Below are 18,657 nucleotides of genomic sequence, written 5' to 3'. Positions count from 1 at the left end.
AAAATGAAAGAAAAGCAAATGGAGGGAGAGACTTGGAAGATGATACGAGGCTCAGGGCTTACGCATGTTCCCAAATGTCCCCAAGCTAATGCTGGTTGTTTGTTTTGCCAACTGGAAATCACTCCAGGTGCAGAAGTTTCACGGCCCGTTGCTATTTACTAATATGGCTGTGACTCTTTTCCATAAAAAGAGGGAGGTGACTGTGGGGTGGGGAGGCTAACAGTCCTTTTTAGACCCATAAGCCTTGAGAGCCTGGAAAATATTCATTTGCCCTGTTTGATTAAAAATTTGCACTTATTGTTTGACAATACAGATTAAAAGTTAAGATTTGTGGGCGCCTGGGTGGCTCAGTTGGTTGAGCGACTGCCTTCGGCTCAGGTCATGATCCTGGAGTCCCTGGATCGAGTCCCGCATCCGGCTCCCTGCTCGGCAGGGAGTCTGCTTCTCCCTCTGACCCTCCCCCCTCTCATGTGCTCTCTCTCTCTCTCATTCTCTCTGGCTCAAATAAATAAATAAAATCTTAAAAAAAAAAAAGTTAATATTTGTTATTACACTTCTCTTCTGAAATGATAAAATTAGCACATTGATGAAATAGTACAGATTTCATAATCTCTCGCTGTCTCTTCTCCCCACTCCCACCCCGGGGAAGCAGTATTCACGGTGTTTATGCCTTTCTCTGGGTTCATGTTGTACATCTGACTATTAGCAGCCCCTCTGCTCTCCGGCCAAACCACAGCAGAGCTGGTGCTTTCTCTCCTGCGTCCAGGTGGGAAGGGCTAGGAGCCGAGCGTACCCTTCCTTCCCGCACTTGCAGGTCTTTGGCCACCCTGGCCCCGAGGTCTTGACCATGGGACAGGTGTGTCCCAGTCCTGGGCTTTGTTTCCTCTCAGAAGCTTTTGGATCAGTGTCTGGACTTAAGGGAGAGGCTTGGGAAAAAAGAGAAGTCTCTAATCTGGAAAGTTCTACCCCCCGCAAATTTACATGGCTGACTCCCATTCTTAAGTGAACTGTCAGCTTTTCAGAGGGGGCTTCCCAGACTTCCCCAGCTCAAGTAACCCACCCACGGTCCTCACTGCCTGGTAGGTAATTGCTTACCACAATACGCTTTTTAATTGTCTCATATTGCCACCATCTGAAATTATTTATCTCATCTCTCTGCCTGATAAGATTGCCAGCTAGCGTCCGCCCGTGACAGCGGGGGTCTTGTCTATCTTGCTCGCCAAGCCTGCATCACATGGGCATGTGACGCTCTTCAGCTGAACAGTGTGTGTTGTGGGCGTATTGATGCTCAGGCCCTCTGCCCGCAGCCGCCTCAGAGCTCGCCCACAGCCGGGGTGGACAGTGTTCCACGTGTCAAGAGCTCCCACCTCGAGCTCCAGGGCTTTCCTTTGTGTTCCTGTAGAAATTTCCTTTATTTTCTGGGAGCTCAGTAGTGTCATACAAAATATGGCGTATGCAGGTTTGAGTTGTTCTGTAGCAGGAGTCTCTTCAGACACATTTGTGATTATTTTCCACCTTTGAACAAAGCAGTTCCCAAACACCAAAGTGATGCCCCAGCTGCCAAAACCCTGCTCTCCGCCCTGCCTGCACCCCGACTTCCCTCCTGGGCTCCTTCCCATCTCAGCTTAATGGCCCTGACTCTGCTATCCAGGTCAAATTCCTGCCTAGCTCCAAATCCTTTCCTTCTGAGCATTTAACACAGCAGGTATATATTCGTCTTTGTTTCGCTCGCTTGACGTCTCTCTCCGAAAGCCGTCAGCCCCATGAGTGTAGGGCCTTGTTTGCTCTCTTCCATACTGCATCTCCAGCATCCAGCCGTGGTTTGGCACCTAGCGGACCCCTCAATAAACATGCATTCATCAATGAAGCACCAGAAAAGGGGCAGATTTTCATCACTGACTCATGTAATCACTAGCAGAACAGGAGCTACTGGAGAACTGGGGGGTTGAGTTTTTACTAACTTCTACCTTCTCCTGGAGCCTGGCTGATGAGGAGCGCCAAGATCTCCCTGAGAGATATACTGAATATCAAATTACACCAAGTGACATGTTCACGACACTAGCCACCATAAACGCATTGTAGATGATCTAACTCGGTCCTGGCTGGACATATATACGGCCCCCAAATCCAGAATTCCCAGCATCAAATCAGATCAGACCAGAAGGATCCCCCTGTGGCTGGCTGTCTTCCTCAGTGCCAGGATTATTTTACACTGAGAATGTGCATGTTTTCCCATTCGATTTGCAAGAATGCTGGGACCCAGCTACAGCCTGGTGGAGGCTCCGTGCACCAGGGATTCCTGCCCTCTACCTCGGCGCCACCTGGAACTCTCCTGCTTCCCTTCCCTCTGCCTGGTGGTTATTGAGGCCTGTTTACCAGATGTCCCCCTCTGGGTTTCTCCTAACTTGGCAGTGCTTCATTGTCATGTCATGTTAGGAGGGAGATCCAGAGGCTCATCTCCCAGGAAAGGAGCAGGGAGTCTATTCAGTCAGCTCTTCTCCCCTCACTGGTCTCTGCTCCATCATCTTGTAACACTTTTTTCCTAATTACTGCGCGTGACTACTGTGTTAATCAGTCTTTCCTGTTTCGGGCACAGTTCCTACTTTCTGGATCCATCTGGTTGCACAAGTTAGGATTCTTTATATCTTGGTAATAGAAAATCTAAACCAAACTGGCTTAAGAAAGAAAGAAACGCATCATTTGGATTGTTTTGCGTGCAAATCACAGAACACCCGGTGAAAAGTGGTTTAAGCAGCAAGGACATTTATTACCTCTTGTGACAAGATATCCAGAGGGAGGGCAGTCGCAGCTTGGGTTCAGCAGCTTCGTTATGTCATCCAGGACTCGGGGTCTTTCTGCCTTGTAATGTTAATTTGTTCATGGGTCCTCATGTGGCCACAAGATGCCTGCCTCACTTTGAGCAACACATGTGGGCATGACAACGTTTGGCTAAAGAGGGGCATTTCCTTTCAGTGTCTATTTTTACTGTGGAAAAAATATTTTCGAGAAGACTTTCAACAGACTTCTCCTTAGTCCTTTTGGTCAAGATTGGGTCATATTCCATGCCACAGGTACGAGGGAAGCTGGGAGGGAAGATGAGTATCTGGTTTTGTTTGTTTGTCTTTTGGCCTCTGTGGTGGAAAGTGGGCTTTGACAGTAAAGAAGAAGGGATAGGGAAACAGAGAAATAGAAGATATGTCTCCCAGCCTCCCCTGTGGTGGGGTTGAGGCCATGTGACCAGATCTGACCAATAGACTACGAGCAGCAGTGACATGTACCCATTCTGGGTTGAGGTAATTAAGCCAACTCACTAATCCTGGACTGCCTACTTCTAGACTTCCAGTGTCACAAGGAAAATTGTAACTATTTTGGCTAAGGCCTTGTAGTGGCGCTTCTATTATAACTAGCTAAATAGACCCTGATATACCTCTTACCCATCATGTGGGTTATTCTCCATTTGTTTCCACCCTTACATCAAATTGATCTCCACCTTTCTTAGCCTTGCTCTGCCCAGAGACTGATCTATGGAGTGTATCACACAGGTTCTCTTGCCCACTGGCTTTACATTGGCCTTAGCCAATGGGAGGTAAAATCATTCAAAGAGATGTTTGGGAGAGAGAGACCAAGGTGTTTTACCCCCACTTCCTCTTTTTTTGGCATGACTGCATGCCTCTAGGACCATAGCTCCTGTCTGGTGGCCCCTTCTCCACGGCTTCAGCCCTCATCAGGTTCTGGTAACACTGCTTCTTCCCTCTGGCACTTCAGGCCCCGGGAAGGGTAATGTCTTCCCATTGCTGCAAATTACCACAAACCCGGGCTCCACTTTATCTATTTTTTTCATCGGTTGCTCCTGCTTTTGGTGTCGTACCTAGGAAACCATTACCTAAGCCAAGGTCACGAAGATTTATACCTACGTATTCTTCTAAGATTTCTTATAACACTAGCTTTTACATTTACGTCCCATCCATTCGGAGTTCATTTTTGTATATAGCATTAAGGAGGGGCCAACTTCATTCTTCCCCGCATGAATATCCAATGGTGCCAGCACAATTGTAGCAAGGACTGCTCTTTCCCCAGTGGACTGTCTTGGCAACTTTGTAAAAAAAAAAATCAATTGACCAAAGATGAATAGGTTTATTTCTGGAATTTTCATTTTATTCCATTGATCTATGTTTATCCTTACGCCAGCTCCACACAGTCTTGATTACTACAGCTTTGAGGTAAGTTTTGGAATTGAGATGTGAGTCCTGCCAACTTTGTTCTTCTTTCTCAAGATTGTTTTGGCTTCTGGATCCCTTGTATCGCCACATGAATCTTAGGATCACTTTCATGTCTGTCTCCTCGTGAGACCATGGATGGCAAAGGCAAGTCTCTGAGCCATCCTTGTGACCTCCTGTGTTTGTGGAGCTCATTAGTACACACCAGAAGCTTGTTAAATTGAATGAAATGTTCCAGGTATTTTTGTCTGCAGCGTGGAATGAATTTCCACCTAGGAGAATGCTAAGTATTTGTCTCAGTTCCAATGCACTGAACTGCAAGTGATAACCCCAAAACAATGAACACAGGAGATTAACACAGGCTGGAGGTAGGCAGTTATTCTGCAGCTGAGCTATGTCCATCCTTCCTTTCTACTGCCCCTAGCATTCTGCTCTTTCCTATGCTTGTCACTTCATCAGGAGTAGACAGCTGCCATCATGCCTGGAACCGGGTCATCATACCAGCGTCTCAGAGAAGGAGTGAGGTTGGGGATAAAGGCTCTCTGTTCTGGAGGCTTTTTCATCCACTCGGGAAGCTCCTTCACCTCTCACTGATCAGAACTGGATCACATGCCCATCCCTAGTCCAGTCATAGAGGAAGGAGGATAAGATCACCGTGACTCACGTAGGCCAATCACCATTCATCCAGTGAGGCAGGCATCAGAGGATACCTCTTCTGGAACCCAGGTTAAGTGGGGCTCGTGGGCTGTATCAGCTGCTGGGGGGCAGCGAATAGTGCTTCCCTCCAGCTGAGTGCGCACCATGCACAAAAGGGTATTTTTGTAGACTTGAGTAGTAACTCAGCCGACAATATTGTTCCTTTGAGAAAATAAAATGTATTCTCAGCACCAAAGAGAACTTTTGGGAAACGACATTTGCAGTACAACCCAAAACCCGAAACACGAAGAATGAAACTCCTACGTTTTCTGAATATAATTCCATCTGTCTTGGACCCTGTCGAGGATATTTTAGAAGATTTTAGTTTGAGAACCAATTGTGAACATGAACTGCCATGATGCCGGTATTTAGAAGGGACGGTGAGCAGAGCGTTTACTGGGAGAAAGACCATTTTTGTCGCTGATAGTTGTTGCTCTTGTCTTCACCACGCGTGGGATTGCCACAGGCACAGGGACCTCGTCTGACCCGCCCAGTGAGGGCTCAGAGAAACTAAGGTCACGGAGCCGCCTCTCCTGTCTCCCGGGCTCGAGCGCCGCAGCCCCCGCGCGCCCTGACGTCGCCAGGCTGTGGCCGGGTCCCGGGGAGCCAGGGACACCGGGAAGACGCAGGCCTGGCGGGGTGGGCCCGCACCGCTCGGGAGGCGGGCCCCCGGGGCAGCCAATGCGCGGGGAGCGCAGCGCCGGGGCCGGGGCCGGGCCCCGCCGCGCCTCGGAAGCGCCCCGCGCCGCGCCCGCCGCCGGCCTCCCGCCAGAGGCGTCGCTGTGCGCTGGCGCCGGCCCGGGAGCCGCGTTCCGCGGGGAGCAGGCGCTCGCGCCGAGCAGGGGTTTCAGTTTCTGGCGCGAACTTCCGCCGCACCGAAGTTGCACGGCGGGTTGGCGGCGATGTCCGGGGACAGCAGCGGCCGCCGGTCCGAGGGCCGGGGCCGGGGCCGCGACCCGCACCGGGATCGCACCCGCTCCCGCTCCCGCTCGCGGTCCCCGCTGTCGCCCGGGTCCCGCCGCGGCGCCGCGCCCGAGCGCAGGGAGGCCCCGGAGCGCCCGAGCCTGGAGGAGACGGAGCCGTCGGATTCCGGGGACGAGATGGTGGACCCGGCGAGCCTGGAGGCGGAGACCGACCACGGCCTGTGCCGCCAGATCCGCCATCAGTACCGGGCGCTCATCAACTCGGTCCAACGTAAGGCGGGGCGCGGGCGGGGCAGCTGGCGGACGCAGGCCCGCGCGGCCCGGCTGGTCAACGGCGCCCGGGCCGGCCCGCGCCGCCTGGCCGCGCCTCCATTGGCTCGCGAGGCGGCCCCGCGCCGTCGCGGGGAGCGAGCTGCGCGACCTTGGCGGGGGCGCGCGGGCCCCGAGGGGCCGGCACGGCCGGGAAGGGGCGGCGGCGGCGGCGGCGGGACGCGGGGCCCCGGGCGTCTTTTCTGGCAGGCGGCGGGACCGGGGGGGGGGGGGGGCGGGGGGGGGGGGCAGCGCCACCAGGGAGCTGTCAGAAATGCCAGTCCTCGGGCCGCACCCCGGACCTACCCACTCTGAAACTCGGGGAGGCCCGCCCATCCGTCGGGTGGCCCTCTAGGGGCCCCTGGCTTGCAAAGTTTGGGAACCGCCCTTCGGAGCGCTCCTCAGGGGCTGCAGGAGCTGTGGAGCCCCTTGGGTGAAGGGTAAAGGCAGCCGGGCCCCTTTTAAAGTTCATGCTGCTTACCTTTAAGTGCGAGCCACTTGGGTTAAAAAGATGGAGATGTGTGAAGTAATCCGCCCCCCACACACACACCCGGGGGAGCAGGGGGCCGGGCTTGGCTGTCCTGCAGGTGATCGCTTCGTCGCGGACTGCGAGTGCCTGATGCGCACATTTCCCAAACCTTGTATTTTTTTACATAGAAAACCGGGAGGATATACTGAATGCCAGCGACAAATTAACAGAAGTCCTTGAAGAGGCCAACACTCTGTTTAATGGAGGTAATTCGTTATTTTATATATGAGTGCTTTTTATTATAAGTTTTAGAGTAATTTTAACTAGTTTTATATAAGAGCCAAATTATTGACATCACACAATTCCCACATATTGTCATAGTGCTTTACTGGTGTGGGAAGTTTTTTCGTTGTAGTGGTAATTCTGCTTTAACTCCCCTCAGGCGCCCTGAAGGCTTTATGAGAGATTCTGGGGGTGCAGCCAGCAGCGTGTTTCAACAAGCCCCCCCCCCCCACCAGGTGGTCCGTTGCTTGTTCAGGGTTGAGGAGTTTGCATGTGTTACCTTTTCTCTGTCTATGGTATTGGCTGCTGGGTTCCCAGGATGCATTTGTTGAACAGAACACGGTTCTCCGAGGTCTTTGAGGACCAGAAGCTTTACCTCTAGCCATGTGCTAGTTATGACTAATGGCTTACCTGTTGCCCGCCGTTAACGTTTTTGTGTCTGCCTGTTCTCAAGTGAGTGTCCTTCTAGCTCTGGTCACAGCCTCCTCGCTGTTCCCCAAGTGGGGTCTCCCACATTTGGTAAATCGCATTTGAATCCTTCCAGAACTGGGCGTTTCCCCACCACCTGGTTAAATCCCTCCTCCACCGTCCTTAGCTCTGTCTTCTCTTCACTCCTGGACTCCCAGTCGGTCTCTCAAGGTTCCTCTGGACCCCCTCAACGCCCTTGCGGTTTTACTGTGCATCTTATTAGTTCCTGAGCCACACATGGCCTCCCCCTCGGCTGATTCCGCCCTGCTGACCGGGTCACCTCACTAAGGCGAAGTTCTCTCACTCAGCTGGGCTCCGGGAGTCGCTCAGCAAACAGAATTCTAGATCCTTGGCGTTCATGGTTTTAACTTGGTGGAGGCCTCAAAGCCATCTGTGACCGAGAAGTCTGCACTTTCCTCTCCAGCCGCGCTGGGAGGCCGGTGGGCAAGGCCCTGGGGCAGCCCAGGAACGAGCCTCCAGCCCCGGCCCCTGCTGCCCTCTCTCACCCGTGGTCACTTCCGCAGCCTCGCTTCCGAAATAAAATGGGAGAAAAATGATGTATACAAACAGAACCCGCAGTCCGCAAGTTCAGCAGCCTGCGGCGGGTTCAGGAAGTGGGGGATCCAAGTGAAAAGGCCTCAGGAGGGAGCCAGGCCCAGGTGTTTCTGTATTTGAGCGTTGCCCTGTTACCCTCTTCTTGGCTCCCTTTCCAGTCTGCCTTTCCAGGTATTCCCAGAGCACTTTTCCCCCTTCCCCGGGGCCCCTCAGGACTGCTCTTAACTCCAAAGGGCCTGTCCCTCCCCTCCCCCGCTTCCTCCTCAGTTTCCCTGCCCCATTCGCTTCTTGTCTCCTGTTGAAATCTTTTTCTCTCTATAGCTTAAGTCCTGGGTCCTCTGTCAAACGTTTTTGGGTCACCCATCCTCAGAGTCGCTGCCCTGCGGTAGGCTGTTGACGTGGTGGCCTGTGCTGACTCTGGGGGAGTGGGGTGGGGGGGGCGGGAGTCCTAGGCTGCCCGCCCAGCCCGCACTCCTACTCTTGATGCTCAGCAAGCCACCCTGCCTTACATGGAGTGGGCCTGCCTTTTGACTTACCTCCGCACAGGTGGGAATCGTGGCAAGGATGGGCTCCTGGGGTCAGAGGGAAAAGCTGGTGTGGGAGAGGAGAGAGGCTTTGTTGAACCAGAGCTATGAAGAGCTGGTGGCTCAGTTCACAGGAGCAGGACCCCAGAGGGAGAGTGGCTTTTAGGAGGACTGGTCAGCTCTGACTCCAGATTTTGGTGGGTTGGGTAGAGGAGCCAGGTTTTAGAGGGACATGGGTATGTTTGAGGATTTTTTTTTTTTTTTTTTGGTCCAGTGGGAAATGTCAAGTAGGTGGAAATTTCAAGAAAATCCCTGTGAATAATGGGTTTTTAGTAATGTGTATTTTCCTTCTTTTCTGAATAGTGTCCCGAGCAAGAGAAGCAGTCCTGGACGCCCAGTTTCTTGTTCTGGCTTCAGATTTGGGCAAAGAGAAAGCAAAGCAGCTGCATTCTGATCTTAACTCATTTGATATGTTAAGATATGTTGAAACTCTAGTAAGTTCAAAGCTACAGAATCTTAATAAAAAATGTTTCCCATGTCACATATTGTATAACTATCTACTTTGCTTAGATCTGTATGCAAAGGGATTTCACTTCCTTTTTCCTTTTTTGGGGGGCCCGGGGGGGGGGGCATGTCTCAGATTTCCTCCAAAGAGATCTCACCAAGTTAAACAATGACAGGGGAGCCCTGTGGAGGAATTTAGGATGGCAGCTTAGAGGTTTAAAAATCTCTTAGCATTCTAAGACTCTGGGTGCTACATTTATTTACAAATGGCCATTTTTTCATTCTCAGTGACCCCAGGCTTTTGTCCTGGTCTGGGCAGGACCCACCCTGCAGGTGGCAGGGCTCAGCTGGAGAGGAGTTAGGCCTGGTGGGGGAGCATGTTTTCATCAGTCCTTAACAATATAACAATATCTTGGAACCATATGAATATGCTTGGGGTTTTGCTTTTTTGTGGGTCTTTTTGTTGTTTTATTCACCTTTCTTTGAATGGTTGTTACCTAAAATTTTTAAACTTTTCTTTAAAAAAGCACAATGAGGCTGACCTTGCATTTTACTATGTTGTGATTTTTTTTTTTTTCTGTTTTTGGTTCCACTCTGAGCTAACCTCTGTCCTAGCATTTGTGCTAGGACTTTGAATTTCTGCCTGAAAGTTTGTTAAATGGTTATTAAAATGATTTAGTACCAGGAGACCGGCCCAGATAAATTAATTCTTTTGTAAAGGCAGGAGGCAGATGAATTTCCTGTTGTTTTTAAAACCTTAAATGGTTTAAAATTGAAATTTAACTTAAATTTAAAACCTTAAAATTTTCTCTCTTTTAACTTTTTTTACTGTGAGGTATAATGCATTTGGAAAATGCACACTCATGTATAGCTGAATAAATAAAGTGACCATATACTGGGTTATCTTTTTTTAAATTACTGGTATTTATCCAGGTGAGATGTGTACTTTAACAAATCGGAGCAAATTCTGGAAGTCTTAAGGCATTCAGGGTAAAACCCTAAATTACAGCTTTGAAATCGCTGGGTGGGGAAGCCCCTTCCGAATTCATCAAGTATAGGTACTATAAGGCAAAGATGGGTAGATTTGACCAGACAGAAACGGACACGTCCTCCTTATGCGTGCAGTAGTGGGGGATGGGGGGGGCGCAGAGGCTTGCTGACCTTATGTCTCTGATCGGGCTCTTGCAGCCTCTCTTCAGAGTTTGATTGCTTTTATTAATAGGGGCAAGCTTCCCGAGGGCTTTTTGATTATTGTTTATGTTTGATATTACTGTTTTAATTTGATAACTTGTAGGCATTTTATAATTTCATAATGTAATCAGGGTGCTTTGATTTTCTGTGAGATAGTATGGGATAAGAGAATTATTAGACTTCTAGCAACTCTTCCCAGGAAGGCAGTGGTAAGATGAGCAATCCTCTGACTCTAGGCCACTGCTCTTTGGATGTACTGAGACACAAGCTGGAGAGAGGTCTCTAGGAGGTTGGCTAAAAACGAAAATCCAAAAGCCCGCTAAACTTGCCTGTTCTGTCCTGGAGCCTTTGATTTGGGATGTGATTTCAGATTTGTATGTTGGTACAGCTTTCCTAATACTTTGATGGACTAAGGATTCATTCCTTCTAGTATTTCTACCTTTGAAAGGTGGGGTTTATATAAGATTATTTGTATAATACGAAATGTAGCCAACGTGTTAGGGCACTGAACAGGCTTTTTTGCCTCTGGCCTCTTCAAGTTTAGTGATAGACATTATTGGATGTGGTGAATGATTGCCTGTGGCTTAACTGGGGTTTTTTGTTTCCCTTCATTTTTGTAGCTGACACATATGGGTGTAAATCCGCTAGAAGCTGAAGAACTCATCCGTGATGAAGATAGTTCTGATTTTGAATTCATAGTCTATGACTCCTGGAAAATATCAGGCAAAACAGCAGAAAACACCTTTAATAAAACCCATACATTCCACTTTCTGTAAGATTATTTTAAAAATCGGTCAGACCAGCCATTTGTAAACCTTAAGTTGTTTTGTTATAGTAGGAACAAGAATTATCTGGTAGGGTGGCGGTGACAATCAGGATGCCATTGTGTGGATATTTTTCTAAATTTTGACCGAAAAGCCCATAAAATCTCGATGTGGATGGAACCTTATCCTGCTTAATTTAAGCAGAAAAGGCTGTGGGCCAGAACCGCTTACCACAGGGCCCTGCTGGCTCCCTTCTTTTCTAGTGTGTGAGGCTCTGGGTCTGGGGCATAATGTCTGGCTTTGTTTTGTCGTCTTTAACCCTTATCCTGTAGGAGGATGATACCTCTTATGGAGGGTCTTTTAAGATTTTACTAACGTATGTCAAGTGCCATTCATTGTAATTTCCTGTTGGATGGTCACTGACTTGTACTGGAAGCCTGCTTGAGTCACTCACATAAACTGCCCACCCCATTTTTTTGGAAACCACTCTACTTTTGAAAAGTTTATCTTCATACTCAGTTTAGCTTCCGTCCTAATTTCCTAGCCCAGCCCTTTTGGAGGAACGAAGAATAGCCCTTACTGGTTCTTTTGTAAGACCACCTTCAGAGACATTGGTTGTGACCCCCAGCAGATACATTCTCTGGGGCAGCCACCCAGTTGTTTCTCCCTTACATGCTCCAGCTCCTGGGCATCTGTCTACTCCAGTTCACCCTCCCAAAGCTCTGGAGGGCGGCGGTACCTCAGCGAGAAGGCTTTGGAGATGCACAGGTGTGGGGCCACGCATCTGCCCAGAACCACTGCGTACATGTCAGCGTAAAGATCAGGCTTCTTTGTTACAGGATGAAGTCCAAATCTCTGTTCTTTGCTTTTGAGCTCCAGGCTCTGTCATAAATCCCAGGATCTAAATGCAGCTGGGGTGCTGTGCCTTAAACTTTCTCTCCTCATCCAGCACAGCCTGCGTCCACAGTGAACTGCTTACAGCTTTGTGCCCTTGCACTTGCTGTTACTTTGGCTTCCAGTCTCTTCCCCGTCTTTTCCATCTGGGAAGGTTTGCTCCTCTCCCAGGCCCTAACTTGGAAGCTTCCAGTAACTTCTCCAGACAGAGGTATCATTGTAAGATCAGAGATCCCAGCCCGATCACTCCCGTGTCTGGGTAGATCTCTGCCCCCGTGCTCTCAGAGCACTTGAGGATTACTCTAGGACAGCACTGTAGGATCTACCGTATTATGTTGAAATGGATGTGTGTGTGTGTGTGTGTGTGTGTGTGTGTGTGTGGATTTGGATCCGTCCATCTACACTGCATGCTTTGAGCTCCTCGAGCTTAGGGACCATATGGGTCCATGTTCTCGGGGCCTTGGCCTCTGCATGGTACATCTATTACTGTAGCTTAAGTCTGCAGTAGGGCTTTTTTTAAGGGGCGTAGAGAGTACAAAGGGGGAAAGAATTCCATGGCTTCTGTTTGACCTGTCCTTCTGAGACAGGTGTGGGGTGTGTTCTGTTGTCGTAGGCTGGGAGCCTCGGCCTTAGCACCCCTAGTCCAAAGGCTTTTAACCCCCGTGGAGCTCTTTGTTCCCCTTTCCCACACCTTCAGCCTTCCCACTGATCTGAAGTTGGCTTTGCCAAAGAGACAGTAGGCTAGCTGGGAAGACGACAGGCATATTTACCGGTTTACTGTTGAGAGCAAAATAGGAAGGCATTTGAGGGGGTATCTGTGGTTGAGTAAAGCTCCTGGGAGTTCTTTGAGACACACAAAGGGAGCAGAGAGGATGTCACAAACCTGACAAGAGTTTTGGTCCAATGTCAGTTCGTATATCACTGGAGCCTGGTCTGAATTCGACCATTTCCGTGGGAACTGCTTCCAGTTAGTGCAACCAGTTTGTTTAAAAAACAAATAAAAAAAGACATGAAAGCATATTTTTCATTAGGTTGGGTTCAATACAAGGAGAGTTCCCTGTGCCAAAGCCACGAAGTGATCGTCCAAGAAAAGGTCCCACGACAGAAGAGAAGAAGACAATGCCTGACCAGGTTTGTTTTTTAAAAACACCTCAGGTTACAGCAGCTATTCATACAATATACGGGCAATCTGGCCATCTTTCCAAGCTTTAGGGTCTAGAGTCAGGTTTGGTTCATTAAATAATTACTTAAATAATTGCAGCTTTTAAACATTTGATTGGATTAACCCCTTGTCTTAGTTTTAATTCATGTCTGTAGTTTGGATCAGTTCTCCCAAACCAGGGGTTTTTAGGCTCGGCACCATCAACATTGGGAGCTGGATCCTTCTCTGTTGTGAGAGGCTGTCGGGTGTGTTGTAGGATGCTCTGTAGCATCCTTGGCTTCTCCCCATTAGGGGCCAGTAGCCTCCCCTCCCAGTTGTGACAACCAAAAACATCTCCAGATAGTGGCAGATGTCCCAGGAGGCAAAATCACTTTCAGTTGAGAATCACTATTCTAAACTGCGCTATTTGTATTTTGCTATTTATGTTCAACCTGAAAATGGTTGATTTGGTAATGTTACTCCTCCATTAAAAAGTTAATATAAAAAATGTTACTGAAACTAGACAATCTTTTTTTTAACTTGAAATTTTAAGATGAGGATAAAAACTGCTAGCAGTCCCCCAGTAAAAGACAGCTAGAGGAGTTTAGATGTGTCAGAGAGCAGAAAACGTGAATGAGCAGGCAAGTAGGTCAGTCTGCTTGGTAATGACTTTATATTTTCAGTTAAATGAAATGGAAGAATCTCATCAAGAAGCAACAGAAAAAGAAGTGGAAAGAATTTTGGGATTGTTGCAAACGTATTTTCGAGAAGATCGTAAGTATGATACCAAGTTCAAAGTAGAGCAATTTGTATTTATCAGTTAGACACACATCACTCGCAGTCAGAAGTTATTTTTTTTAAAAAGCATTTTCAGTTTTATGTAATGTTTGAATCATTTTGATTCTTTTTTGGCATGTGTGTTTAATTCAGCTTCTCCTTTAGCAATCCCATGTGAGAGTATTGGCAAAGTAACTTTCCATTCTTGCTTTTAAAAGATGGGGTGTTTTCTCTGTTACAAAATAAAAGGTGCCATAGAAGGGGTAGAGCTGAGTACCTGTTCCCTCGCTCCCCAGAGGCAGCCATCTGTATGATGTGCTTGTATACTTTCAGATCTTACGTTTATGTCCGTCACGTGACTTTGCACATAAGTAAGTTGGGGATTTTTGTTGGTTTTTTGCTTTTTTCAAAGCTAATCATAATACATTCTTCTGCACCATGAGTTTTCCACGTGGACATTCTTCCATATCCGTACATCCAGATCCCCCTTATTCTCTTCAGTGATTCCCATCGTATGGCTGTGTCCTCCGTGGGTGGACGACTAAGTTCTTTGTAGCATTTTATTCTTGTGAAACCCACTGCAGTGGGAAATCTGGGTACACAACTTTGTGCACACACGCTGATATTTCTGTAGGACAGATTTTGAGAGGCGGGTTGCCAGATCAGTGGACATACATATTTTTAATAGGTATGTTACATTGCCCCCCGGAAGGGCTAAATCAGTTTTCACTCCCGCGAAAGTTTGAGTGCCCATTTCCTTCCTCTGCTAACACAGAATATTGGTCTTACTAATTGGCAAAAATCATCTTTCCTGTTTTGAAGAATTTTTTTTCCTCTTTTGTCTATAGCTGATACTCCTATGTCCTTCTTTGACTTTGTGGTTGATCCACATTCTTTCCCCCGAACAGTGGAAAACATCTTTCATGTTTCCTTCATTATAAGGGTAAGATTTAAGATCATTTCTCTTCTTTCTTTTATAGCTCTTAAAAGGGTAAATAATAGGGGTGCCTGGGTGGCTCAGTCGGTCAGTTAAACGTCTCTTGATTTCGGCTCAGGTCATGATCTCAGGCGAGCCCTCTGTCCAGCTCTGCGTGGACCCTGCTCTTACTCGCTCTGTTTCTCTCTCAAAAAAAGGGGGGTAAATAATAAAAGCTGTGGATGGGAGCTGGCAAAGGTATTTGTACTAACTGGTATGTATGGTAGACCCGTTGTCGCAAAACATTGGCGCACAGGCAGAAGAAACTAGCTGAAAATTTGTGTGGGCGCCTGGCTGGCTCAGTCGGTGGAGTGTGCGACTCTTAATCTCAGAGTTGTGAGTGTGAGCCCCACATTGGCTATAGAGATTACTAAACATAATAAACTTAAAAAAAACTGTGTGCTTGCTTTTACATTTTAGGAATTTACAGAACGAATTGACAAAATTTGAATATGGAACTATAGATTAGATAACAGTATGGTATAAATGTTAAATTTCCCAAATTTGATAGTTGTCTTGTAAGGAAAGATCTTGTTCTTGTCAAGAAACATACACTGAAAGTATTAAGGAAAGGGAGCAGGTTGTCTATCACTTATTTTCTCATGAGAATTCCTAATACGTATGTAGAGGGGGAAATAACGTGGCAAAACTTGAACAGATGGTAAAGCTGGGGAAAGAATATATGAGCGGTCTTTATAGTAGCCTTGTAGCCCTTTCAATTTGAAATTATTTCAAAATAGAGGTTAAAAAAAAAAAAAAAACCCCTACTCAGAAATAATACTATGGAAATTTGCTTTCAACTGTCTTTAGTCTTATAACAGGTTGCACTCCCGCTCATGGATGATGAATTTGATTTTAACCTCAGGAAAAATCTTTTCTCGACCAAAGTATTTTCCCAGAAATGATAACAAAGGCATATTTTGTCAGCAGTAAATGATGAGTTATGCATAATAAAATGCCGAGTGTCCAAAAATATGCATGAATCACATTTAAGAGCCAAGTTTTAAGAGCCAAGCCAGTTACAGTTTTATTTAGGAGATCCTCAGGATGGAGACTGATGAGAAACCTGAAGGATGCCCCAACGTAAAGTCTTATCCACATAATCTCCTCATTATTGTTACAGTACATTTTGATTGTCTGGGATATGGAGGTTTGTTTGTTTGTTTTTTGAGAGAGAGAGAAAGCGGGGAGAGGCGGAGAGAGAATATCCAGCAGACTCCCTGCTGAGCATGGAGCCTAGTGTGGGGCTCAATCTCATGACCCTGAGATCATGACCTGAGCCGAAATCAAGTCGAACGCTTAACCGACTACACTACCCAGGTGCCCCATGGGATATGGAGTTTTCTAATTAATAATGTTTTTTATCCAATGATGATAGGTTTTGAATGTAATTTTTTAAATCGGCTTTTGAATCTAAATCTAAAATTATGTTTGTGTTTTAGGATGGTTTTGCAAGAATAAAGCTTGACCAAGACCGACTGCCAATAATAGGTAAATGATACTATGTTAAGAAAAATTAGTTTTAGAGAAAATGTATGTGTTATTCGAGTTCATGAAATGCAGTTTCCTGAATGTAACCGAGTTTGCATTTTAGGTAACTTTTACAGTGCTCTATCTTGCTCAACTAACTGAAATACTGCAAACATGGTCATCAGTTAAAATGAGGGGGTTCATCTGCATCATTGACTCAACATCTGCCCTCAAGATTAACAAGAAAGTCCCTCCAGTTCTGAGAATGTTTGTAATTCTAGTTGCTGTTGTACTTTTCTTCCTTCTGTTCTTTCCCTGAAGCCACCTCCCTCTCTTCTCCTCGAGAGGATCTGTCTTAGGTGAATAATTTCACCAGCTCAGTGAGTCCTTTCTTTCTAAGGTCCCCTGTAGAGCGTCAAGTATTTTTATTGCCCTGATTGGTACTTTAATAGTTCTCAATTTCTCTTGGACTCACTAGGGCTCAGCTCTGAGGTTGGTAGGTGGAAATGCAGAAGTTTTCAAATGATTGCCACGTGTAACTCTACTACGGGAGGTACTTTTTTTTAATGGAAGCAAATGGATTACTTACTACCGTAATAACACTCTTAACACATCAGTGATGCACGGAATCATAATAAGTATGTAATATTATAAGTGTCTTCGATACAGGTTCATTCCTTCTCATCAGTTTCTGTTCAGAGTACCTCTTGCGATTTGATAACCTTTGAAAACTTTTGTCTTTCAAACAGAGCCTGTTAATATTAATGAAGAAAGTGAGGGAATTGACCAAAACACCCAAATTAGGAATCAAGGAATCATAGCTTTGAGTTACCGTGACTGGGAGGTAAAGCTCTGCATGTTGCCCCCGGGTAGTTCTGCTTCCCGCTCCCGCTTCGTTTGCGGTAAACCCAGTCCCCAAATGTTCTTTGTTCTCTGCCAGGAGATCGTGAAGACCTTTGAGATTTCAGAGCCTGTGATTGCTTCAAGCCAGAGCCAGCAGAGGCTAAGCGCTTGACGCCAGCAAAGGTAGTCCTTCCTATGTGTTATTAAATGTTAATTAGCATTCCAGACCATCTTCCTTTTCTTCATTCGGGTGAAATTGGGATTTGCCTCCCTCTAGTGCCCCATTCTTAGAACTGTGTGTGCCTGTGAGAAAGGCAACTTTGGGCCTAGAGGCTGCAAGTCCCCTTCTCCGGATTACTTCGGTTAAGTAGAATATTGAACCCTCCCATCACCGTCCGATCTGATTTGCTTGTTTTACAGCTATGAAGTAGAAAAGGAGAATTAGGACAGAATTACCTGGAATGATGTCAGTAAATGGGCATTTCTGAAATCTGAGTTACGCTGTGAAACACTTCTTTATTTTTATGAAGTAGAACATGCTAGAAGGAAATCTTCGTGATGATCGGGCATTTGCTGTGGGTGGGAGTCAGAAGACCTGTATTCTCTTTGCTCCATCCCCTTCGTTTAAAATCACTGAGCAGATCACTTAATCTCACTCAGCTTCATTTTGTCTACAAATCTGTCTGTAAAATGGGGGGATTTTGAATTAGATCCTTAAGGGTTTTTTTTTTTTAGCTCAAATTTTCTATAATTTTGAGAGTTTCAAATTAGCTTTTAATACTTAACGTAAACTCTTAATATGCACCTCAATTAACTGAGCTTCTTTTGTTCCAAGATAACTGAGGGAAACAGAACAGACATAAGGTATATAATATGCGTGGCCTGGGGCTCTATTCAGAGAGAAGGGACTAGTTATTAGATCCTATTTATGTATATCAGGTGAACTTTTGATTCATTTTATCATTTATAAACTGTTAACCAGCTATTTTTCCCTCTTTTAGGACTCAAATGGATAGTGAAATCGAAAGACGAAAGCAGCATGTATTGTATATACTGTATGATTAAACATTTTTAAAGACAGATTGTTTTTAGTAAAATGTAGCTTTTGATAGTTAATGAATTTGTCATGGTTGTCTTTGATTAAAGGAAATTCACTGCCATCTTCACAAATAATTGTAGTTACTTTTCATTTTCCCATCATGCCAGAGTTTGTCCTTTCTCCAGTCCTGTCCCATTAAAACTTTTTTAGTTAGGTTGTTATGGCCTGTATATCATTATGGTTCTCTAGCTGTAAAGTTAGCTGGTCAAGTCCACAAATCTTAGGTTGAACTATACGAAATTGTTGTTCTTGTAGGTAAAATGCAGTCACATATCAGCCATTTTATAGGTTGCAGCCTGTGATTTACTCACAGGAAACTCTTTAGCCCTCTCCTCTGCCAGGCCAGGCTGGATACCTGTCCCCAGCAGTAGTCCTCTCTGCACAAATCCCAAAGAGGAAAACCATCCAGCGGGGTGGATGGTGCTACTCCCGGGCTGCCCATCTTTGCTGGCCCTTCAGGCCTGGCCTTGATGTTTTTTTGTCTCTCTCTGGTTCCCTTTCCCACTCCCCAGCTTTCTACATCCTCCTTCCCTGGGTCCCAGCCCTTCCTGGTGC

The 18,657-nt window shown here is 46.6% G+C and overlaps 1 protein-coding gene across 1 annotated transcript; it reads left to right on the top strand.

Moving 5' to 3' along the window:
* Positions 1-5,720: 5,720 nt before the first annotated feature.
* NSMCE4A (NSE4 homolog A, SMC5-SMC6 complex component) lies at positions 5,721-18,173 on the top strand. The gene is made up of 11 exons (XM_035030465.1): positions 5,721-6,107; positions 6,803-6,880; positions 8,807-8,937; positions 10,759-10,910; positions 12,828-12,927; positions 13,621-13,711; positions 14,563-14,657; positions 16,133-16,181; positions 16,910-17,004; positions 17,101-17,186; positions 18,005-18,173. The coding sequence occupies exons 1-10, from the start codon at positions 5,816-5,818 to the stop codon at positions 17,173-17,175; spliced, it is 1,158 nt and encodes a 385-aa protein (XP_034886356.1). The 5' UTR covers positions 5,721-5,815; the 3' UTR covers positions 17,176-17,186; positions 18,005-18,173.
* The last annotated feature ends 484 nt before the right edge of the window (positions 18,174-18,657 follow it).

The sequence above is a fragment of the Mirounga leonina genome, unplaced genomic scaffold (assembly GCF_011800145.1).
Source record: "Mirounga leonina isolate KUSES-001 unplaced genomic scaffold, KU_Mleo_1.0 Mir_114, whole genome shotgun sequence".
Lineage (NCBI taxonomy): Eukaryota > Metazoa > Chordata > Mammalia > Carnivora > Phocidae > Mirounga > Mirounga leonina.
Note: the sequence above shows the minus strand (reverse complement) of the source record. Positions and strands in the feature narration are given on the sequence as shown.

Bases quoted from the DNA above. Each gene is read 5' to 3' on its own strand.
- NSMCE4A (XM_035030465.1), top strand. From the start codon at position 5,816: ATGTCCGGGGACAGCAGCGGCCGCCGGTCCGAGGGCCGGGGCCGGGGC. The intron at 6,108-6,802 runs GTAAGGCGGGGC...TTTTTTACATAG, and splicing joins GCTCATCAACTCGGTCCAAC to AAAACCGGGAGGATATACTG. The intron at 6,881-8,806 runs GTAATTCGTTAT...TTTTCTGAATAG, and splicing joins CAACACTCTGTTTAATGGAG to TGTCCCGAGCAAGAGAAGCA.